The sequence below is a fragment of the Lithobates pipiens genome, unplaced genomic scaffold (assembly GCF_037356315.1).
Source record: "Lithobates pipiens isolate NorthernLeopardFrog02 unplaced genomic scaffold, aLitPip1_a1.2 Scaffold_18, whole genome shotgun sequence".
NCBI lineage: Eukaryota > Metazoa > Chordata > Amphibia > Anura > Ranidae > Lithobates > Lithobates pipiens.
In genome coordinates, this window is record NW_027507758.1 from 371820404 (window position 1) to 371844373 (window position 23970).

The following is a 23970-nucleotide window of genomic DNA, read 5'->3' on the forward strand; positions in this document are numbered from 1 at the left end:
CTGGGGGGTCTGAACCTTCCTCCAGGGTTTGAAGCTCATCTTGGTCAGAAAAAGCTGTACCAGTTTCCAAACCTTTGTTTATCACTACCCGATTGTCACAAACATTCAGCCAGCCATCACAAATTCGACTGCGTTTTCCATAATATGTGGATATCCTATGACTGTCAACACCATGTAGTGACCATAATGCATTACTGTACTAACAGGTATTTCAAGTAAAACACTGCATTATGGCCACTAGATGGAGCTGACAATCATTGGGATTCAACATATTAAGCAAAGCAAGGTTGGGGTACAAAAGGAGAGAGGCAGGTGGGAGGAGCAGCGAAGGAGATAGCCGGGCGAGCAGAGGCTTGGAGGAGACTTGCTCAGGCACTGAGCTACTGAAGCAGCAGGTGTGGGCTTACTGGTGCTGCTGTCCAATCAGGGAAGGAGAGAACAGAGCGGCCAGGGGTGCACACACACACTGTGGTTATTATGCTTTGGTTCAAGGCCCTAGAAGGAATAATAGTATTTTACATATTATTGGGGGCTTGCTAGAATTTTCTTTTTCTATAAATAAATAAATATAAAAGGTGCACCCCAGAGATCTTTTATCTCATCTGTGTTGTTAAGGTAGACCTCCACCTCTTAAAGGTTGCCTACCCCTACCTAAGGCTGGATTCACACCTAGGCATTTTTAGTGCTTTTTGCATTTTGCAGATTTGCACTACAGAACTTGTTCCGTAGGAAACCATAGTATATAGATTGTAGTGCAAATCTGCAAAAAGCACTAAAATGTATAGGTGTGAATCAAGCCTTAAAGTGTATTTATAGCCTAGATATTTGATTTCATTTTGGATAGAATAGGGAATGATTTGAACTGTCAGGTGTTGTTGTAGAGATTCCTTACTATTAACCTATTAGTCTGTTAAAGAGGATCGCAGGTATATCAGCTGGGAAATCACTCTTTAATCCTTCACCATGAGAGAGACACACCACATCACTGGTATCACACTAATTTTATACACATGCAAGGTAGGCAGGAGTCCTTTGTGACTCCACTAACACTTTAAAAAAATAAAATAAAATTTTAATGAAAAAAAAATGTTAACTTTTTTTCTACACTTTCACTATTCATCAGTTTTACTCACCATACAACCCATTATCTTCCAGATTGGTGCGGATTGTTATCAGACCATCTATCCTCTCTGGGATTGCAGTGTGATGATCTGACCTGCCTACTAACTGACCCCCTGACTTGGTTTGGGTTTCCTGCCTCAGCGCCAGGCATGTGATGGGGACCCCTCTTCCACTCCCTTCACCCCACATGAGCCAGTTTAGTTCTTGGGCTGATCTGTAAGTACCAGTATATCCAAATGCCTTCTAAGGGAACTTTTTTGTATCATTCAGAAAACTTTTCCTCCCTCATTTTTATACCTGACTTTTCTGCACTTACATTGATTGAATTTTTGAAACCATACTCCTGATGGGTGAACGTGATTCAGGAAATGCGTACAGTTCCAACAATAGGTGCCAAGACATATCGGGTTTTGATCCCATGGTTCTTTATGTATCATGTGTACTATTTGATTTTTAGATTTTATCATTTGTATGTATGGATTTGTAATAATTGATTTGTTTCTATCCTACTATATGTCAACCCCATGCTGTAAGCATTATTTTTTACGTAAGTCTAGTTGACTACAATTACATTATTTTAGATTTCTATAGATGTTTTTTCATGATTTGGCATGCTCAAAAAGGATCTTGACAAAAAAAAAAATAATAATAAATTATATATGAGTATTCCCATTTATATTGACTGACTTCATTCAAAGTCCCAACTTTTCCTCTGCATTCTAGTAAAGAGGTTGTCCCCAGGGCAGGAAGCTAGGGAAAATCCAGTGGGCATAGAAAAGAATCAACCCCTTTAAAATAACCATGATTTGTTACTTTGTCGCTTGAAATGAAGACAGACAGTTTGTTTTATCCAGCTTTATTTACGCAGTGCAACTTAGAATATCCAAGTGGAAGGTATAACATCAACATTTCAGAAAATAACCATGGGCTACTTCACACCATAGAAACGTGCATGTATCAGTGTTGGGGGAAGGCAGAGATATAGACGTGCCGTGTATATACAGACCGTGGACACTCCTCATACAGCATGTCTGACAGCTCATCAGAGGCTTCGTATTGGAGATAGAAGCAGTGTGGTGCCTGTGACGGTTCATCCAGAACTTCTGTGCTGTTGCTTTGCTGATCTCATTAACACTGAGATCTATAACTCTGGTAAGCGGCCCCTCTTCTCACTGGTGGAGGATTGTTTGGATTATTTTTCACACAGGAATTTGTGGGTGTTTACACCTTAATATCACCTTGGAAGAACTAACACTATTCTTTGGACAATTTTTGTTTCAATATATATAAATCCTTTGTTGCTTTCGAATACTATTTATGCTAATTTCATTATTGGTTTTGATCTAGTATATTTTTTTCACTTATATGATGACAAGATATTATTCACATATATAATTATTTGAATTTCATTACTTGCATTTTTGTCACAAAAAATTGTTTTTTTCTCATGGTTATTGATTAGGTTTTAGTAATATTTTTTGTTTTTAGCGCAGCTCACTTTGTTCACACACATATATATATATATATATATATATATATATATATATATATATATATATGTATTCCCCATTTATAATGACTGACTTCATTCAAAGTCCCAACTTTTCCTCTGCATTCTAGTAAAGAGGTTGTCCCCAGGGCAGGAAGCTAGGGAAAATCCAGTGGGCATAGAAAAGAATCAACCCCTTTAAAATAACCATGATTTGTTACTTTGTCGCTTGAAATGAAGACAGACAGTTTGTTTTATCCAGCTTTATTTACTCGGTGCAACTTAGAATATCCAAGTGGAAGGTATAACATCAACATTTCAGAAAATAACCATGGGCCACTTCACACCATAGAAACGCAGTCCAAATGTGGCGTTACAGATTCTTTTCTGCATGCATGTTTTTGATGCAGTTCAGTATGTTTCCCCCCCCCCTCCCCTCTTTTTTCTTAATCCTAGTAAGGACACAAGTGTTCCAGTTAGTTTTTGATGTGCTTTTTAACGCCTTCCAGTACAGTCAAGTGCATAAATAAAATGCAGAATGTTCTGTTTTTATTCCCTGGAACTGCAAGAACTGGTATGAACGATGCCATTGAAAACCATATGATCTACTTTTCATGTGCTTTTTATGCATTTAAAAAAAAAAAAAAAAAACCCACACTGGACTGCATGTGGTGTGAACTGGCCAAAAGTCAAGTTTTTTGTTGAACCACATTTCGCTTTAATTAAAGCCTTTATTCTGGTGGGCTATGTCTAACTTTGCACATCTAGACTTTGTAATAATTGCACACTCTTCTTTGCATAACTGCTCAAGTTAAATTTAATGGTGACTGTGCGAGATTTGGTGGGGACGGGAGGCGGTTGCAAGTAGGTATTTAAAGTGGTTGTAAAGGCAGAAGGTTATTTTTATCCTAATGCATTCTAGGATCTGGGCTGGTGTGTGCAAACCCATGCTCAGAGCAGGTAAGTATGACATGTTTGTTATTTCTAAATTTAAAAAATTAAGACTTTAATATACATTACAAATACTGTAGCTGCTGACTTTAAATCTAAGGACAATTACCTGTCCAGGGATTCAGCGATGTCCTCACCCAAACCAATTCTTCAATCTGCTTTAGGTACAGAAGCCGGTATAGCAAGTAAGGGCAACAGTAAGTGAAGCCTTGCAGCTTCACAGATGGTTTCCCACTGCTCATGCATGAGCTGTGCTGCATTTTCTGAATGGCCCCAGTCTTCAGGAACCTGTGATGTGTCCCAAAAAACTATACTACAGTGTTATTCCTCCCACTGACACCGCTGATGGGGCACTGTTCCCCCCACCGACACCACTGTTCATCCCACCGACAAAAATTATGGGGCACTGTTCCTTTTGCGGATACCTATGATGAGGCACTTTTTCTCCCAATGGCATCAACAACGAGGCAATATTTACTCCCATTGACAGCAGGATTTTTTTTTTTTTTTTTTTTTTTACTTGTTCTGGGTAAGATATGGTATGGTAAGTGTTTTTCCCGTTTGTCTTTCAGGACAACCACCAGAAAAGGATAAGCGAGCACTTACCCTTAGGCTGGATTCACACCTATGCATTTTTAGGGCATTTTGCAGATTTTCACTACAGCCCATCTAACATGGTTTCCTATGGAACACATTCTGTAATGCAAATCTGCAAAATTCAAAAAGCACTAAAAATGCATAGATGTGAATCCAGCCTAAGGGTGGGACCACCGACTCCAGCACTGTACGGCCAAAAGCTTGGTCTTTGGCTGATGGCAGGCTCAGCCTGTAGTGCTTCACAAAATGTAGCAAAACTGGTAAACTTGTGCTAGGTAAACAGTTAATCACTCCTAATAGATAACCATCAAACTATAAATATAAAGTGACTTCAGTGCATAAACCAATTGAACATTACTAGGTGTACCTTAAGGCTAAAAGCAATCACTCTTTGATGCCGCTAGTCACCCAGCGATTTCCACACTGTGTTAAATCAGTATCAATAGAAAATATGTGTATAAAAATGCAATATAAATAATGATCCAAAATATGTATTAAAACTGACAGCGGCCATTTACAAGTGATCGCTTTGAAGGAGCAATCATGTGGTAAACAAACCGGCGTCATGTACGGTTCCTCTCTCCCCTCTCTACCGATCGGTACAGTGTCAATGTGAGCAGAGGGGAGATATCAGGTGCAGCAGCGCTGTGGGCTGGATCTGTAGTGCCCACCGTGCTATGGACAATTCCAGCCTCATCCATCCCTAATCGGCAATACTCATCCATACTCATTCATGCTCAGTCATCCCATCCACCCCCATTCATGCTACATCAGTTCTCATTCATGCCACTAGAGTGCCTCACAAAAGTGTAATAGGTAGTCAAATTAGATTTGAAAATTATGCCTCTAGAACACCTGGTGGTGCTCTGTATGTGGCCTAGCTGTGTAAAACCACATGTGGTATCGTTATACTCAGGAGGAGTAGGAGAATCTATTTTGGGGTGTAATTTGTGGTATGTACATGCTATGTCTTAGAAATATTGTATAAATGGACAACTTTTTGTTATGAAAATGTTTTTCATGGTAGCCAATCAGCTTCTAACTTCAGCTTGTTCAGTTAAAGGGGTTATAAACCACTGGGCATCATTTTTATTTTATTTTTTTACCCTGCAAAGTAAAGGCATAATGTGCTAATATTGTTTCTATATTTACTTTTGTGTGTATCTCACCCCTAGCAGCTGCTTAGTAATTTTTATTTTTTGCTTTGTAGATTTACACCTCTTTTTACATAATGTGCTAAGCCCTCTTGCGCTGAGATGTCAGATCTGGAGGCTACTTCCATCACCCATCTTGCTTCTGGGTTTGCAGACTCAGGCTCTGTGACTAGCCGAAGCTGCAATTTAACTTCTACACATGCCACTCACTGCAAGGGGGATCTGAAAAAAAAAAAGGCACGGGTGGTCATCCCTTTAGAGCACATGTGCCAGTGATTTCACTGCCTGCATGTACAGTAAATATCTCCTAAACGGTGCACATTTAAGAGATATTAACATTACCCTATAGGTAAGCCTTTTTGTAGGCTTACCTATTAGGTAAATGCCATGCATGGAAGCTAACTTCCACTTTAAGCCTTAGAAAAATAAAAAATCTGACTGGTTTCTATGCAGATCTGCACTCTCCAGTCTTCGTATATGGAGAGTTTCTGTGGTTGCAATGAATTCAATCATATACCTAGCATTGGTGAGAGAAAAAAAAAGAAAGGGATCAAGTGATGAACAAATGGATCATGCATTCTCATTCCCTACAATATTTATCATTTTAAATTGGAAATAATTTTAAGTGAACACAGAAAGGTAGCTTGCACAGGAGGGTCCACCCGTATTTAGAGTGGGGTTCATTCTCCAACCATGTATTGCAATACGTTAACGAAATCACCCCATTCTTATTGTATAGTTTGCTGGAGATCTTATAGCAGTGTGCAGGGGGGTCCACCTGGATTCATACTCTAACCTCGTCCCTTGTAAACAATGCAGCCACCAGCAAAACATATTCTTTAGTTTCCCTCCATTGGTTTGCAATGGCAAAAAAAAAAAAAAAAATTAGGCACGTTTCCATCTACCGATAGCACGATTCTGGGAAATCCCTCTAGATAAACTATACAAATACTGACATGACCTCATCATGGATTACATGAAATAGTTACCTGGATCACTTCTCCTGTGATGTGCAGATGTTCTCCACAAATCGGTGTTCCCACTATAGAAGGAAATGAGAGTTTGATGCGGCTGCAGCGGATTAGGATACTAAGTATCCTTCCATACACGTGTCCAGATTACAGCCACTATAAGCACTGCTCAGGTCACACAACACGCACATCCCTCTCTACGTCCTCCAATCTTACTTTACCGCTTTCACTTTCCTGTTACCATTATACAGCTACAAAACGACTCTCTTAAAAAACAAACAGAATTTCGCTAACCCAAGCTAACTTTATTTGTAGGGACAGAGCAAGGTACGTGTTTAGAACCCACGTGTATCTCCCTCACAACGCCGCCATCTTGCCGTCTCTATTGACCACATGGTACATTCGCGCAAAATGGCTACAACCCCGAGCCGCATTCCGCTTCCTGATAGGTCAGTCTTAGCCCCGCTCCGTCATTGGTGCGTGCTTTGCGTTCCAAGGCAGCCACTCAGCACGCTATTGGCCGCTCCTTCGGACATGCTCAGTATGGCACTGCGAGCCCGGGGTGACGCCTCCCTCTAGGTGCTCTCTCATTGGCTAGCCTCATACACGTGATAAGCAATCTTTATTAGCGCCTTCTCTAGAGATCGCCTTCCAGTCGGTTTCTTGTCACAGGCCCGGTACGTCCTTTAGAAGCGGAGCAGAAACACGTGACGTTCCATCCAGCGGATCCGCACACCGACTGCCGAAATGGTTAAGTTAGCAAAGGTAATATCTTAATGCAAACCAGCTGCTTATGCGCTCTTTCAAGTCCGTTATTTATTTGTTTCTCTTTTTTTTTTTTTTTTTATATATTGAATTTGCACATGTACAGTAACCGAGTAGGTGTGTGTAATAGATAGGGAAGGGAGAGGACAGCCGCGAGCGGCGGCCTGGATCAGCGCAGCAGAGTACGGCAAAGCCCGGGGCTGTGCGCAGGCGCGAAGCTCGTTGGGTGACGTCATGCGGCTTTCCTGCTTGTTTTTGTAGTGGTCGGTGAGGGGGGTCCTCGTTGTACTAGCAGGGAAAAGGGGAAGGTGGATGAGGCTTTGTTCGTTGTGGGGGATAGTGCTCTCGTCCAATGTAAGCCCCCGTGTGGTAGGTGTGCGGCTCTTTATCGGCGCCATTTTGTTTTCCCGCGAGCCGAGTGTGAGAGACGCTCGGGCCTCACTTCCGCTCCCCACGCACGTTGGGTGAACCCGCGTGGCGGCTCCACGTGGTCTTAGGGCGGCGTGTTTGTAACATGTGGCCTTCCGAGGGTAGCACACTGCTCTCCTTCTAATGGAGGCTTTTCATTGAAGGGGGCGGGCACACCGTGTTATGAACTTCTTCTTCTACCACACATTGATGTCACCCCCTCTAAGACCGGCTACACTCGGTATCCACAGTTTAACTGGAGTCCTATAGATTTTCTATTAGGACAAGTTTTTTTGTTTTTCTGAATGTACCAAAAATCTCTCCCTCTACGTCAGCACCCTTTTACACTGTAGCAAAATCGTGGTTAAAAATGCATATGCGTTTTTTTTCCCTCGTGATTTTGCGGTTTCTGATGCATTTTTGGGTTGCTTGTGAAAAGGAATGGTTTAAAAATGCTAATCGTGGTGCGATTTTTACTGTGATTTCCATTCATTTTATTAATGGAAAGCTTTGGCTTTTAAAACCACACCAAAGATGCAATACTTTTCAAAAAGGCACCGCACCTGTAATAGTTATGTCAGGAGTCCCATTGGATTTAAAGGGAAATGGTTTTCTTGCACGTTGTGCGTTCAGAAAACACGAGACCTGTTATGTGATGCTTTGGGACCACAAGTGCCATGGATCCTTGTCCACCTGTTAAAGCGGAGCTCTATACAAAAGGGGAAGATAAGCTTGAAAATCAATGTAGTAGTTTACAGTGGTCAGGATCCTTGGGGTGCTGCTCCACTAGCTACCTCTTTGCCCACTGAGCAAAGGGGAAAGCTTGCCTGGCACCACCACCATTTAAAAGATGCCTATAACCTGGCTATTGCATCAACTTGGTGTTGCCAACTTTTCTGTAGGTATTCGCTCTCATTCTCCGTTGTAACTTTGTTCTCATTCAGTTGCGGTCAAAAGTCTTTTTATGGAGCTTTGTGGCCCTATGAGACTGACTTGTAGACAATGTTTTGAATTCTTTAATGCTTCTGTACCACAATTATTGCAAACGTGTACCAGAGGCACTGAGGTGGGGCATGATCGGGAACTCAAAGACAAGTTGTCCACCTCCCATAGTGGGTGAATAACACAGCCCAATAGTGTGTACTATTTTCCCACAGCTGTCAAGTCTAAGGAAGACAGACCTGATGGCGAACCAGTGTCTTAGCATCTCTATCAGGTAGAGCTGCACAATTCTGGCCAAAATGAGAATCACAATGTTTTTGTTTAGAATAAAGATCACGATTCTTGCAATATAAAATCTTTCACATTATACAAAAAAAGCTAACTTTACTGGTTATTGCATTTGAAAGACCGCTGCCCAAATAGTGTGACATATAACATTGCAACAACCGCCATTTTATTCTCCAGGGGGTCTACTAAAAATAGGTTTGTTTGGGGGTTCTAAGTAGCAAAAAAAAATGATTTAAACGTAACAAACAAATGTCAAACGTTTAGTGGTTAAACTTTTTTCACGATTAATCGCGCAGCTCTATCATGCTTTGGCATTATTGGGTGCTGTCTGCATCCTAGCAAACAATGAAGCAAATCTGAAACCTGATAAGTTTGCGTCAGACTTTCATTGGACATCCTTTCTCTGAATGCAAAAAGTGAGGCTCTTCTAGAGTGACACTTTTATTTTTTTTGCAGGGAGCTAAGGCACAAGGAAAACCTAAGAAGGCACCTCCCCCAAAAGAAGTAGACGACAGTGAGGAGGACGAAGAAATGGAAGAGGAAAGCAGTGAAGAGGAGGTAACCTCTTAATTCTGCAATAAATATTTAGCATATTGCTGCATTGTCTATTTGCTCAACTTAGAGTAGTATTCAAGACTATTGGCCCAAACGATTTCTAAGTTACTCAAGTATGTTGGTGTGTGCTCTGCAATGTACTGTAGTAACGTTAGCAGTGTGCATTAAGCAGCACTACTTTCTGACCAACTTTTCATCAGCTGCCAGACCCCTTTCACACACAGGCAGTTTTCCAGGCGTTTTAACACTAGAGATGGCACCTCCCATTCATTTCAGTGTGACCTTTCACACTGGGGCGGTGCATTTGTGGGGCGTTGGGGAAAAGTCCTGCAAGCAGCATTTACAGCGCTCCCAAAATGCTCCCTGCCTATTGAAATGACTGGCCAACACTTTAAAAGCACTGCAGCACGGCGGCTTATAACCCCTTCTTTGGCCGCTAGCAGCTGAAACGAACAGCTAAAAGAACTGCTATATCGAGTGGTGCTTTACTACTAATGCTTGGCAGCCCCCCGTGTGAAAGGGGTCTTGCTTCTCTTTGCGATTTCTCATTCCTACTTGGATGTTTTGAAATTGCAGGCAGAATCTCATCAAACCTGCCCAAGATTCAGTACATCCAGAACACTGCAAAATTGTATCGGTTTTCGGCAGTCATCTAATTTTTTTTTTTTTTTTTCCTCTTTTGGTATGATGCTGAAAACCTATATTCTCCCAATTTTGGCCAGCTGAAATTTCAGTGCATCACTAGTTTACAGTAGAACTATAGGCAAAACTTTGATAGCAGTGGAGTATTTTATGCCATTGGGGAGATATAACTTAACTTCCTGTCCCAAAACACCCCATAGCCAAAACAGGAAATAAATACCAAGAAATTCCCTTTAATTTGCAGGTTTTTTTTAACTCGCAGGTCACCGGAACTGTTGTCCCCATTAAAAGATTTCCCCTCTTTTCTAGAAACAACCCAAAATGTCTTTTACTTTTGATGATGAAGGTAATCAGGGCAAAGAGGTCAAATCTACCTAATGGGGGCAGAGGTGTCAATAAAAACCCAATAGCTGTTCTGATCCATCTCTACTCTATCCAGCACTAGAAATGGTTTGGGAATGTTGCTCATGGTAACCATATTTGATTCAGTGATGGAAAACTCATGCTTGCTTTTTCCCACTTGCATAAAGTAAATGTACATTGTGACTATACTTTCCTCTTTATAGGTCCCAGTGAAGAATACACCAGCCAAAAAAGTAGCCACTCCAGCTAAGGCAACTCCAGGGAAGAAAGCTGCCACTCCAGCAAAGCCTGTAGCCACCCCAGGAAAGAAAGCTACTCCAGCAGTAGCAAAGAATGGAAAACGTGCAAAGCAGCAAGAGAGTGAAGATGAGGAAGACAGCGGTATGTTTATTTTAGTTTGCATTATATTTCAGCTATATAGGAGTCTTGTAAACTTTAACAATACAATTTCCCCCACTGATTTGTATATGCAATATTGCTTAATATCGGCGAATCAGTGGTTAAAGCGGGGTTCCACCCTAAAGTTGAACTTCCGCTGATCGGACCCCCCTCCGGTGTCACAATTGGCACCTTTCAGGGGGGTGGAGATGCCTGTCAGACAGGTATTTACACCCACTTCCTGGCATAGACTCCTGTGGCAGTCTGTCATTTCCTTTCCTGCCGCGCTGTCTGCTGGGACACACACGGCTCCCAGAGACATCGCGGATAATTCCTATTGCGCTGCGTGACTCCATGCGCAGTAGGGAACCGGGAAGTGAAGCCGCTTCACTTCCTGATTCCCTCACATAGAATGGTGGCAGCAGCCGAGAGCCGATCGGCCTGGGCTGCCGGCATCGCTGGACCCCGAGACAGGTGAGTGTCCATTTATTAAAAGTCAGCAGCTGTAGTATTTATAGCTGCTGGCTTTTAATATATTTTTTTTGTAGGTGGAATCCCTCTTTAAGACCTGTATAGGACATGAGTTCTTGTGCACACTTCATGTATTGACGTTATTTTAATATGGTGGTTTGCTTTAAAGGTGAAGAAGAGTCTGAAGAGGAAACTGAACCAGTTGCCAAGAAACCTGCTGCCAAAAAACCTGTAGCAAAGAAAGAAGAATCTGAGGAGGAAGATGATGACGATGAGGAAGATGGTATGCTAAATGTGGACTATAGTGTTTTTAGTGGGAATATTTTATGTTGGTCATGGATTGGTCAAAGCACTGGCACACATGATGAATATATTGGGACTTAATACAGAATAAGTCTTCATGTTGAGATCCTCAGCTGATGTGCTGTTTTATGCATGTGCATAGATGTGTCTGCTTAATGTTGCTGTATGGTGTAACTGAAAATGTGTTAATCGCATGATGAAATTCTTTAGATGAATCTGAAGAGGAGCAAAAACCTGTTGCCAAGAAAGCTCCTGCCAAAAAGCCTCAAGTTAAACCTGCAAAGGAGGAATCTGAGGACGAAGACGGTAAGCTGCCTTCTGTCGTGTGAATTGTTGGCACAAATGATGAACAATTTTGGGACTTAATACTGATCCTTGATGACCGTTGTTTGCTGATGTGCCATAAACCTAATGTGTTTTTAGAATGAGTTATCAATTTTTTATATTTTATCATATTTATTTTATTTTTATTACTTTGCTAATGTGAGGTTAAAACCTTTGTCAAGTTATTGCTCTCTCCATTGTGGAGATTAAAAATGTTGCCACTGGAACAGAAAGGGGGGACGTTTTTCCAATGGAGGCACTTTTTCATGTGACATTTGTCTAGGATATCCTTCTGTAAAGAGATCCCACTTCCTGTTGCGCCTAAAGAAAAGGAAGTGAAGGAAAATCTCTTGACACAGTTGGTTAAAGTGTTTGTAAACCTTTCTTCTATCCAACAAAAATGCCCTTGGCTGTTCAATGCATTGATTTGTTTTGACTTCTATTAACATATATAAAACCATGTTTTGATTAAAATATGATTGTTTTAACATTTTAGACTCTGAATCTGAAGAAGCAATGGAAGTGGCACCATCTGTTACTAAAGGAAAAAAAGCTGCTCCTGCCAAAAAGGAGCAATCGGATGATGATGAGGATGATGACGAGGATGAGGAGGATGATGAAGATGACGACGATGAGGAGGAGGAAGATGAAGATGATGAAAGTATGTTATCTACTGCATTTCATCTTGTATAACCTATAGTGGTTTCCTCTGCTAACTTTTTTTATTTTATTTTTATTTTTTTCAGAGGTCACAAAAGACTCTGCAAAGCGCAAAAAAGAGATGCCCAAGAATAAAGCTGCTCCTGAAGCAAAGAAACCGAAGACAGAAGGTGCAAATGAAGGTACTTGGTTTCATACCTGCAAAGTAGAACTGTTATCTGGGGCCATCTCAAATGTACTATGTAAAAAAGTACAAGGGAAAGGTATAAGCAAGTACATATAAAATCGTTTGCAATGTGGAGTAATCGATTTCTTGTCTTGATTGCTTCCACTAGAATGCCCACCCTTGCTATGTTTCCCTGATCTCTGCTTGCCCATCTGTGAGCCTGGGGCCAACCTAGTATTCTTCTGGGTCTGCCTCTGTAATGCAATGTCATCTGTATTATATCTAGGAGAGACCTCTAGGGTTAAGACCCTGGATGGCGAGATATAATTTTTTTTTTTTTTTTTTTTTATTTTGAAATTGTAAGTTACACCCTAGCACACAAAAGCCCCTACATACACGTGTACGAATGCCAGTGGCACCTACATATGAAATTGCTGATTGGAGATACACATGGTGCATATGGCCACATGCTGGGTTGAGCAATATTTCTGGCACCAGACCTCAGTAAAACTGACTACCTTTTTTAAGGGGCTATTAAAGTGTCACATGGAAAATATAGGGTACTGAAGTTTGTCACCATTTCACAGGCGAATGCAAATTTAAGGTTTGACATGGGTATCTGTTTACTTGATGCATTGGCTAATTTACATTTTTCCCCCAAAATGGGTAATTTTATTGCATTTGTGTGCTCTAAAAATGATATATATTTTTTTTTTTCTCTGAAACTTTGCATTCCCCTGACCCTTGTGGTGGTGATAAAAAAAATTGGAACTACTAGTTTTATTTTCTAGTGTCTGCTTTCAGAAAACGTTTTGGTGGTTTTATAACCTCCATGCCTAAAATTATTTACATTTGCACAAATGCAAAAACAGCAAAAAATGCCTTGGACAATTTTGGGTACTGTAGTAGTTTGCCGCTTGACATGTTCATGCGGTTTTGAGGGTTGACAAATTTTTAGTAAAATTCACCTGGCAATATAATGGCCCATTTGGAGTATAGGTGTCATAAGAAAATTCCACTTGCGTTGCTGCCTTGAATGCTGTTAATACTAGTTACATGTTTCAAATGATAAAAATGAGAGCCAAACTTGGGCTTCCTATCCTTTTACAGCTATAGAAGCTGCCACCTTGGCTTCTGTTTGATCTGCAGTTGCAATGTACTGCACGTGTGCTTGGTTCTAACACTAGCCATATGATGGCTTGACAGTTTCTTTTAGTTGAAAACGCAAACTAACCATTGCCATTTATGTTAAAAAAAAGTGTGCTTGTTTATATAGTGGCATAGTGTTCCTTTAGGTCTCCAGGGTAGACTGTCTGAAATTCCTACTTAACATGCAAAACATTCTTTAATGTTTGCTACCATTTGGCATTCTGTAGTCTAGTCTATATTTGCTAATGTGTATTTGATATTTCTGGTTTCAACTTATTTTATTTTACTCCTTTTTGCTAGGTTTGTCGGTGTTTGTTGCAAATCTGAATTCTTCAAAAGATTACGATGAACTTAAAGATGCTCTGAGAGAGTTTTTTTCTAAGAAGAGCTTGCCAGTGCAGGATGTACGGATTGGAGCCTCCAAGTAAGTATTTCTTGAGTTGATACGCTGAATAGGCAACCTGTGCTGCAGCTCCCTTACAGTTCTGTCTGTATTGCAGGAGGTTTGGCTATGTGGAGTTTGCTACTGCGGAGGAAGTGGAAAATGCACTGAAATTAAATGGAAAGAAGGTTCTTGGCTTTGAGATTAAAGTAGAGAAGGCCAACACTCCTGCTGAGAAATCAAAAAATGCAGAGAACAAAAAAGGTAGGATTGTCGTCCACTTCCCATATAGTACTTTGATTTGAATTGCCATGTTAGCTGGTCTTTATCTTTTTGTATATTAAAAGTGCATATCTAGGCTAGCGGGAATAGGTGCTTCTGTGCATCCTTTTGATCCTAATTGACTTTTGTCTACAAAGTATGCTAAAAAAAAAATACTGCGCTATTTGAAAAATGTATAAGCTGCGGCTCAAGATGTTCGACACCGACACAAATATGCAAAAGACCTGCGCTAGATGCATCACTGCACACTAATTCAACCAAAAATTATAAATGTGCTACAAAAATGAGTAGAAGCATGACAATATAACATATCAATAGTAAATGCTATTTGATCGAAAACAAACACATCATGATCTTGTGACTGAAACACAGCAGTGACAATATGATATAAACAAAAATATCAATTAGTGAAATATATGCTATTGGTAAACAAAGTGTATATCATGAACTTCTGAAATCCTGCAACTAAAATGTCCACACAAAGTGATCACGTGAAATTTATATGAAAAAATGTCCTTATGAGAATCTGGGTGCTACACCATCATTTAACCAATCTTCCACACAAGCTGACATGGGAGAACCTCCACCACGAAAACAGTCACTTACCAGAATGAGGTAGTCCCTTACTAAAGGAGGCCACACTGAGCAGATGGCTATAACCCTAGCCTGTATTTTTGGCACACAGGGGTCTCCGCCTCAATAGAATGGCCCACAGGTGGACAGCCACAATTGCGTAGCTGGCTGACATACATAGGACTCTTCAGCTCGAATAAGGGTAGGCTACAGACTCAAACCCATGGCAAATTTCCCAGAAAACAAAAGCTTGCATAGCGTAAAAAACCTTTAAACTTAATGCGCATAAAAGACAAATGGACACTTACAAATATGAATAACTTCAGAATAAAACGCAAGCCGCCGGCCTCCATTTCGCTTATGCTTCAATTTTAAAGGTTTTTTTATGCAATGCAAGCTTTTATTTATTTTCTGGGAAATTTGCTGTGGGTTTGAGTCTGGACTACCCTTATTCGAGCTGAGGAGTCCTGTGTACATCAGCCAGGTACGCAATTGTGGTTGTCCATCTGTGTCCTCATTCTACTGAGGCTGAGGAGACCCCTGTGTGCCAGAAATATCCCTGGCTAGGGTTATGTTTGTGAGGAGGATTGGGTGCTACACCATTATTGGTCTAATTGCAGATTCTCATAAGGACTTTTTTTTTTTCGTTCACTAATGGCATAGATTTCACTAATTGGTATTTAATTTATATCATTTTGTCACAATTTTTTTTCTCTAATTATCAAATAGCATATACTATTGATAACTTCTAGTATATGGTCATGCTTCTAATTGTATTGAATTTTGGTTGAATTGGTGTACAGTGATATATCTAGCGCAGGTCCTTTATTTTATTTTTTATTTTTTTTTCCCTTACATAGGGCTTAACAATCCCTGCTACCAAAGTCAATTACTGCTTACTGTGTACCCTTTTTATAGAGAGGCTTTTAATCAGTGGCTCCAAAAGATGTTGGTAGCCTGGCTGAAGTCAGTGCTGACACGCTGTTCTAAATCTAGCAGCACTCTGGGTGGTAGTTCTGGAGCTGCACATTTTGCCGGGTGTGTTTTATATAGAAATCCCGTTCAGATAATGAAAGTATTTTAAGGCTTAGAGTGATATGTTCAACTTCATAACGCTCATTTCTAATCTTAGAGAGAGATGCACGAACTCTGTTTGTTAAGAACATCCCCTATAGCACAACTTCAGAGGACTTGCAAGAGATTTTTGATAATGCCAAAGAAATTCGTCTTCCAACTGCAAAAGATGGTACTAGTAAAGGGTAAGTTGATTCATGCTATATTTATGCCTGCTAGCAATGCAATTTGAATTCCTTTTTTGCACTTTATTGCATTGGGCAGCCCATTCACTACTGCCAGTGCATTGTAACAGACTGTAAACACAACTGCCCTACAACAGGTATCTATTTCTCTCTACTCCTGTGCACAGCTTCTGCCCTGTAGCAGCATGTGGTAAAACGAATCTCTTTAATTTTAGTCTCTTCCTGATTACATCTATATGCAGCAATTGCATGGTTGTCTATGCATGCATTATCCCATTAACTGATTTAATCTGAGATTTGAGTTCTAAAGGCTGCCTCCAGGCTTACTTTTTGACTATACTGTTTAATGTTACAAGTGTTTATGAAGCGCCTAAATTTTCTACAGGTTGTTGTCTTTTTGGCATTGTGTTGGTAATATAAATGCAGGCAGCTAGAGACCTACACCAGCTTTCAGTTGGAGAACCATTAGGTGTCTGGTCATTGCTCTATCTGTCTTTCTGACATCTTATTTTAATACAGTACATTAAGTCATAGAAACTGGTTTCCAGTGCACATGTTAGACCTGTTTTGCAATATTTTCACCTATTTAGAACTCTATTGTAAATAAGAGGCCCTTTGGTTAAAATTTTTTAATCAAACCATTTTGGGCTGTACATAATCACCATTGGAGACCTATGGTATTTTGTTAATCTTTCATTGTTTACTTCTGTAGTGTTTAACCACTTCAGCCCTAGATTTGGCTGCTCAATGCCTAGGCCATTTTTTTTTACGATTTGGCACTGCTTCGTTTTAACTGACAATTGCGTGATCGTGTAACTGTACCCAAACTTCACTTTTATTACCACACATGGCTTTGTTTGGTATCTGATCTGGGGTTTTTATTAAGCGTTATGAACAAAGGGTAACCATTTTTGGGGGGAGAAGAATGCCGTATTTTTGTACTTCTCTTTATTTTTTTGTGTTTTTTTTTTTTTTTTTTTTTATCAGAACTGCAACGTTGTCATGTCACACTTGACACATTTTTGAAACCATTGACAATTATACAGCAATCAGTGCTATAAAAATGCACTGATTACTGTGTAAATGTTGCTGGAAAGGGGTTAACTGTTCACTAGTGTGTTCTGACTATAGAAGATGAGATTGTTGTCCCTAGCTACTAGGAACTCACAATCTGCCTCTGTTCTGCTTCTTGTGACCGGTGGGCGCATACCTGCCATCAAAAGAGCAGCACAGTGGTGTAGTGGTTAGCACTCTCGCCTAGCAGTAAAAAGGGTCGCTGGTTCAAATCCCAACCACGACACTACCTGCCTGGAGTTTGCATGTTCTCCCTGTGCCTGCATGGGTTTCCTTCGGGTACTCTGGTTTCCTCCCACAATCCATAGACATGCAGGTAGGTTTAATTGGCTTCTGTCCAAAATTGGCCCTAGTATATGAATGGGAACCTTGGATTGTGGGCTCCTTGAGGGTAGGGACCAATGTGAGTGTGCAATGTACAGGGATAGGGACAATTGTAGACACTCAGGTTGAATAAAGACACCAGTCCATCCAGTTCAACCTATGAAACTATGAGCTGATATACAGCTACAACGGCTTATGGGATTGTCAACCTGCGGCTGGTCAGTAAGTGGTTAAAAAAAGCACAAATCCTGCTTCATTGGCCTTGGTTCATTTTAAATCTTATGTAAGCTTTGTGTTCTGCTGCAGTGTGGCACTACATGATTTTCATGCATGCACTTCATTAAAACAGCCTTTGTACAGCATGTAGGTTAATGTACTGTTCAATGCAGGGTTTGGTTTATAAAAGCACCCTGTTGCAAGGTCTGACAAAGCCAAATGCATATAGTGTTTTTTGCCTCGTGTACTCAAATCACAACTACATTTAATTACATTAACATTCCCGGTGCACATTTTTGTCAATTCGAAACTATTGGCCACATGTTTTTACATTATTTTAGGGTTTGAATGATCAGCCTTGTGTATGCAAATAAAACAAACCAGATGTATAGCATGTTCTTAAATGCTTAATTGTTTTTTAGGATTGCCTATGTGGAATTCAGCACTGAAGCTGAGGCAGATAAAGCTATTGAAGAAAAACAAGGTGCAGAGGTTGAAGGTCGTGCTATCTTCATAGACTACACCGGAGACAAGAGTCAAAATTCTGGAGGCAGAAAAGCACCAGGAGGTTTGTGGCATGCAAAATACAGCTATTTAAAGAAATCCAGCTTAAGCTCGTTTGGCTGGGCTTCTATGGGTAAAGGAGTGCAATTCGTTTTGCACTCCTGTGTCCTGTTTTTAGCAGAGAACGGACTGAAGTCCGCTCTGCTGACTTTACAGGAATCGGTCCAGGCACCGTGTCATCGCAACAATGTAAGTTGATCTGCCAGGTGCCTGGACTAATGCCTCTCAGCCTGTGACTGGAGACGCATGACATCACTCCTTCCCGGGAGCTGTCACAGCATATGCCAGTGAAGAAACTGCACGGAGGGACGTTTTTTGCACAGCGTATGCGCCGTTAACATCGGTGCATGTTTAGGAGATATTTACAGTACCTATAGATGTGCATTTTATAGGTTTGCTTGTAGGTACAACTTTCGCATTGGGGTATACAACCACTTTAAGGCTGGAAATGATGACTGTTAACTCAGAAAAATTATGGTGAAATAACATTTTATAAGATAGTCAAGTTCTGATCCAGCTGTTCATATTGGATATATAGACTACATTTTAAAAACTATCAGTGCTGCTGCATAAACTTACTACTTTAGTTTGTTGCCATGGATGTAACAGGTAATTGTCTGTCTTTCAGGAGAGTCAAAGGTAATTGTTGTGAACAACCTGTCCTATAATGCCAATGAAGACAGTTTGCAAGAAGTTTTTGAAAAGGCAACTTCTATTAGGATACCACAGAATAATCAGGGCCGTCCAAAAGGGTATGTATGTAGACTAATATTGTAAAATATTTTTGCATCTAGTAATACTGTTTATAGGAATGTTGCAGGTGTATTCACACCTAATTGTGAATGAGTACACTTGCTAGTAAATGTTAATGTAAGATCTGGACAATTTTCTTCATTATGCTAATTAAAACCATTTTTACACTTGCAGGTTTGCCTTTATAGAATTCCCTTCTGTAGAGGACGCAAAGGAGGCGTTGGAGTCCTGTAATAATACAGAGGTTGAAGGAAGAACGATAAGACTGGAGTACAGCCAGTCAGGAGGATCTCCAGGTGGGGGGAATATGTTGCGTAACACTACTAAATAAATTCAAGCTGGAAATGATGATGACTGTATCTGATTACCCTTGATGAAAAATGTTCTCTAGATAGTCAAGTACTGATCCAGCTTTAACCCGCATAGTGACTAGAAATATCAAGTGTGGTCCACTGAGTTTGCCCTAAAAACTTGTGCAGCCTGTTCTATTTATTGGGCTGTTTAAATGTTTTGCATCTTGCCCTGTGGACCTGTTCAGTTCTTCCTTGTGAATTACAACTGGGAAACCTCCCAGTGGTGTGTATGAAAGCTCCGTACAAGTCAATGGAGCGACGAATGTCAGCAGTGACATGTCCACTGACATCCAACACACAATTCAGACTGACGCAATCCCTGTTTTCCATCTGGTGGATCAGATGAATCCTGGCAGATCGGTTTTTATCTGATATTCCTGAGACAGGTCCATCTCCACAATGAGCAGAGACTGACCTGTCATCCGTCCGCTCAGCCGGGTATCGACAGTGATCCCCGCTGAACAAACGGACATTGTGTGAAAAAGGCCCTTAGTGACCTCCCCAGGGTAATTGGAGGTTCCCATGTCTTGTAAGGAATGTCACATCTGGTTCAGATTCAAGTTTTGGTCTTTATGGTAAGAACCTAGTCTGGATTTGTCATTGGCTGCTGCCAATTCAGTTGGACTGCTTTTGGATATTACAAATATTTAGAAATTGCTGCATCCCTTTTGTTCCTCAATGAGCATTATCAAAAATGTTCTTGGAAGTTGCCTTTAACCACTATAGGACCAGAAGGATTTACCCCCTGAATGACTAGGCCATTTTTTGCGTTACGACACTGTCTTAACTGGCAGTTGTGCAACATTGTATCCAAACAAAATTGTCCTGTGATCAAAGTTAAAAATAACCTCTTCCCACGCCAGTGTAATTTATCAGTGGCTAACACTAGGGGGCAATCCAATGGTTTAAGTATGTCCTAGGGTGGTGTTTCTAACTGGGGGAGTGGACTGACTGGAGTACAGATCACTGTTCCTGATCACTAGGAACAGACTCTCTCCCTGTACTCTTGTCAGAACAGAGATGTACTTCTACAAAGGCAGCTCCTCAATCTGCCTTTCTGAGGTGCGTTCGCTGCCACGTGCCCAGTGACTTTTGCATGAAGCGACTCTTCATACACTTTAACAAACCTATGAACAGTGGGGGGCAAAGATGTTTTGACTAAAAATGACAAACGGGTTTTAACCTTTCAAATTACTGTTTTTGTTATGCCTTAGGATCTAATCAGTCAAAGACACTTTTTGTCAGAGGACTTTCTGAAGACACATCTGAAGAAACCTTAAAAGAGGCTTTTGATGGCTCTACAAATGCTAGGATAGTAACCGATCGAGACACTGGCGCTTCAAAGGGGTGAGTGGTAAATCTTAAGCTGTAGCTGCTAGCAGAAATCTGACACCTGTAACAAGAAACTTGCTCTTATGGGTTTTGTATACCTTCTCTTTGAGCTCTACCCTGCCAGCTTCCTGTGGCAGTGATTGGATTCGCAAGGGAAGGATAGAAAGCGCACTCCTAGCCTAAAGTTGCCCCTCACATGAGGTGTGAATGGCTTCTGTGCAACAAGTTATGTAAGGGAGCAAAACAGTTTTAAGTGGGGCTTCATGAAAGGGTTCTGTTTTATAGATATTTCGCTAAACTCTGAAGTAATTAGCATGTCTGACTTAAGACCAAAGTATGCAGTGCTGCTCTCATGTTTTATATGGTCCTCCACACATAAACTGAGCTAAAGCAAATATTCTACTTCTGGTACTTGGTAGCTACTTGGTTTAGCGTGGTGTCTGGGCAAAACTATATGCAGTAAATCTCTGCAACATGTCTGTTTTGCCTCTTTAACCCCTTCCTGCTGAGTACGCAGACGTGCATACTCAACTTTCGGGGGTTATACTGGGATGATGCCCGCAGCTGCAGTCATCCTCCTGGTACCGTTGTTTAGAGTGGGCGATCGGCTTTCCGAGGATAAAAACCGATGCGGCTAAAAGCCGCTCGGTTGTTATCCCGGGGGAGTGGGAGGGGAGGTCTCGGCCTCCCGGTGAGCCGATCAACAATCTGGCTCTTCTGGTGGCCAGTGACAGACTCGAACAAAGCCGGAAACTTTGCTTTGTTCCAGTCTCCTTGATGTAAACACAGAAGCGACGTCAATTCCTGTTTACTCGGCTAATGTTGCCTGATTTTTAAAAAGTCAGTATTCAGATACACCGGTTTCAGTGATCTGAATACTTTGAAGTGCAAAGGAGGGATTTGGGATCTTTTAGACCCCAGATCCCTCCATAAAAAGGGTACCTGTCACCACCTATTGGTGTCACAAAGGATACATTCCTTGTAACGGCAATAAAAGTGATCATTTTTATTTTTTAAAATAAAATGTAGAGTAAAAATTTCAAACCGCCCCGTCACCGCAACGCAAGCTCATACAGCAAAGAAAACGCATACGATGCCAGCATATGTAAACTATGTTCAAATCACACGTGAGGTATCGCCGCGATTGTCAGAGCAATAATTCCTTTGTATGGAGGGATCTGGGGTCTAAAAGATCCCAAATCCCTCCTTTGCACTTCAAAGTATTCAGATCACTGAAACCGGTGTATCTGAATACTGAGTATTTTTTAAAATCAGGCACCATTAGCCGAGTAAACGGGAATTGACGTTGCTTCCGTGTTTACATCAAGGAGACTGGAACAAAGCAAAGTTTCCGGCTTTGTTCGAGTCTGTCACTGGCCACCAGAAGAGCCAGATTCTGGCACTAGACCAACTTTAACCTGGCAACCGTAGAAAAAAAAATGTAGGACATCATGCTGAATCATTGATAAAGGTCTGATTTATTCATGTCCTACTTTTTTGGATATTTCAGTTATCTGGTTATGTCAATACATTGTGCTGAATTTTCTTCGCTTGAATGTTCTATCCTTGTGTAAAATTTGTTAAATTCAAAATGTTTGGAAGTAGTGGTAAATACTTTCTACATGTAGCTCTATAACTTAAATTTCAGGTTATTTCACATGGTTTCATTTCTTCTCACTTGTGTTTTTTTTTTATTAATTTTTTTTTTCCCCTCTCTCCACATTGAACAGATTTGGCTTTGTAGACTTCTCCACTGCTGAAGATGCTAAAGCTGCAAAGGAAGCAATGGAGGATGGGGAGATAGATGGAAATAAAGTTACCCTAGATTTTGCAAAGCCTAAAGGTGAAGGTGGCAGAGGAGGCGGCCGTGGTGGTTTTGGCGGCAGAGGAGGCGGCCGTGGTGGTTTTGGCGGCAGAGGAGGTGGCCGTGGAGGTTTTGGCGGCAGAGGAGGCGGCCGTGGAGGTTTTGGCGGCAGAGGAGGAGGACGTGGAGGTTTTAAAGGTAAGCTGGGCATAACTTTCTAGTTGGACTGAAACAGTAATGTGCGTGCTAAGTTTTTGTGTGGGGGTTTTACTTTTTTCCCCTCTTAATGCTGTATTTTTATTTTTAGGTAGAGGAGGTGGAGGCTTCAGAGGTGGAAACCAAGGGCAAGGAAAGAGAATCAAATTTGATGACTGAAGAGTTTTTTTTATTCTTGTCTCCTTCAAATTTCAAGCCATCTCCCTTAACTGAAAGGACTCTGAGAGCTGAAGGGGGCAATGAAATTCCCCTTGATCTATCATCTAGCTATGGCAGAGCCTTCTGTGTGGACATTCCAGTGTGGAGACATACCTTTTTCCTGTTAACATCCGGACACCAAGTCATTTCATGGAAGATTGCTTGACTGTCCTTACAGACTTTTTTTTAAAGAAGTGTGTGTGTGTGTGAGAAGAAACAATGTCCTGAAGTTTGTCTGTTTTACTCACTGTACAATTTTTTTCCTACAAATCCTGTAGTATTTTGCTATAAATGCAGAATGTTAATGGTTTGTGCTTCAGCCGCTGTCTTCAGATTAAAGGACCTCATCTGGTTACATATAATACATTTTTTTTTTATATATATATCCTGTTTTTACTAATGTCAGGTCTGTAATGCAGCATTACAATTCTGACAATCATGTACTTGGCATTTAGAACTCCAGCCAGAACCTTTTGGTGTTCAGAGTGGTTTGTCTCTAATGCCCCATACACACTATCAGTATTTCTGCTGAGTTTTTTTCCTTCAGATTTACCAAAACCATATAATACAAGGTCAAACCTTAGGAGTTACAATTTGTATGCAATCAGGCAGGACCTTGCACTACATGGTTTTGGTAAACCTGAAGGAAAAGCTGATAGTGTGTGGGGCTTCAGGGAGATTTCTTGCCATTTATGGTGACAACAATTGGTACTTGTAAGTCTTTTAAAGCCTTAATTTCAACTAGTCCCCTCCTACTTTTTGTACTACTACACAACTTCCCATGTCTTCTGGGTCTCCTGTACCTTGGGACTCCCTATCCAAATGGATACTCTACTACTTGTGCATCATCTAGGCTGTGTATCTCTCTCTGTACCTGGTACTAAACAGGATGATTACGTCTTTTTTTTTTTTTTTTTGAGGGCACTCCTGAACTACAAAGTT

At 40.8% G+C, this 23970-nt stretch overlaps 1 protein-coding gene, 1 long non-coding RNA gene and 4 other non-coding genes across 6 annotated transcripts; 5 read left to right on the plus strand and 1 right to left on the minus strand.

Moving 5' to 3' along the window:
* Window positions 1-1962: 1962 nt before the first annotated feature.
* On the minus strand, window positions 1963-6847 carry LOC143988247 (uncharacterized). The gene is made up of 3 exons (XR_013276805.1): window positions 6303-6847; window positions 5378-5535; window positions 1963-2294 (listed from the first exon to the last, which is right to left on the minus strand). It is a non-coding gene; the product is annotated as an uncharacterized LOC143988247 (long non-coding RNA).
* A 34-nt stretch (window positions 6848-6881) lies between these two features.
* Window positions 6882-23390, plus strand: NCL (nucleolin). The gene is made up of 16 exons (XM_077487674.1): window positions 6882-7049; window positions 9144-9245; window positions 10451-10628; window positions 11266-11379; window positions 11610-11705; window positions 12220-12384; window positions 12470-12565; window positions 13999-14122; window positions 14199-14344; window positions 16068-16194; window positions 18231-18376; window positions 19001-19124; window positions 19300-19421; window positions 20693-20825; window positions 22541-22812; window positions 22922-23390. The coding sequence occupies exons 1-16, from the start codon at window positions 7032-7034 to the stop codon at window positions 22987-22989; spliced, it is 2031 nt and encodes a 676-aa protein (XP_077343800.1). The 5' UTR covers window positions 6882-7031; the 3' UTR covers window positions 22990-23390.
* On the plus strand, window positions 11451-11521 carry LOC143990703 (small nucleolar RNA SNORD82). Its single transcript, XR_013277421.1, has one exon. It is a non-coding gene; the product is annotated as a small nucleolar RNA SNORD82 (small nucleolar RNA).
* Window positions 11735-11800, plus strand: LOC143990702 (small nucleolar RNA SNORD82). Its single transcript, XR_013277420.1, has one exon. It is a non-coding gene; the product is annotated as a small nucleolar RNA SNORD82 (small nucleolar RNA).
* Window positions 18816-18889, plus strand: LOC143990708 (small nucleolar RNA SNORD20). The gene has a single exon (XR_013277425.1). It is a non-coding gene; the product is annotated as a small nucleolar RNA SNORD20 (small nucleolar RNA).
* LOC143990709 (small nucleolar RNA SNORD20) lies at window positions 19465-19536 on the plus strand. Its single transcript, XR_013277426.1, has one exon. It is a non-coding gene; the product is annotated as a small nucleolar RNA SNORD20 (small nucleolar RNA).
* Window positions 23391-23970: the final 580 nt, after the last annotated feature.

Excerpts from the sequence above, each read along its gene's own strand:
- NCL (XM_077487674.1), top strand. Across the intron at positions 14,123-14,198 it reads GTACGGATTGGAGCCTCCAA|GAGGTTTGGCTATGTGGAGT; the intron begins GTAAGTATTTCT and ends TCTGTATTGCAG. Across the intron at positions 14,345-16,067 it reads AAATGCAGAGAACAAAAAAG|AGAGAGATGCACGAACTCTG; the intron begins GTAGGATTGTCG and ends TTCTAATCTTAG.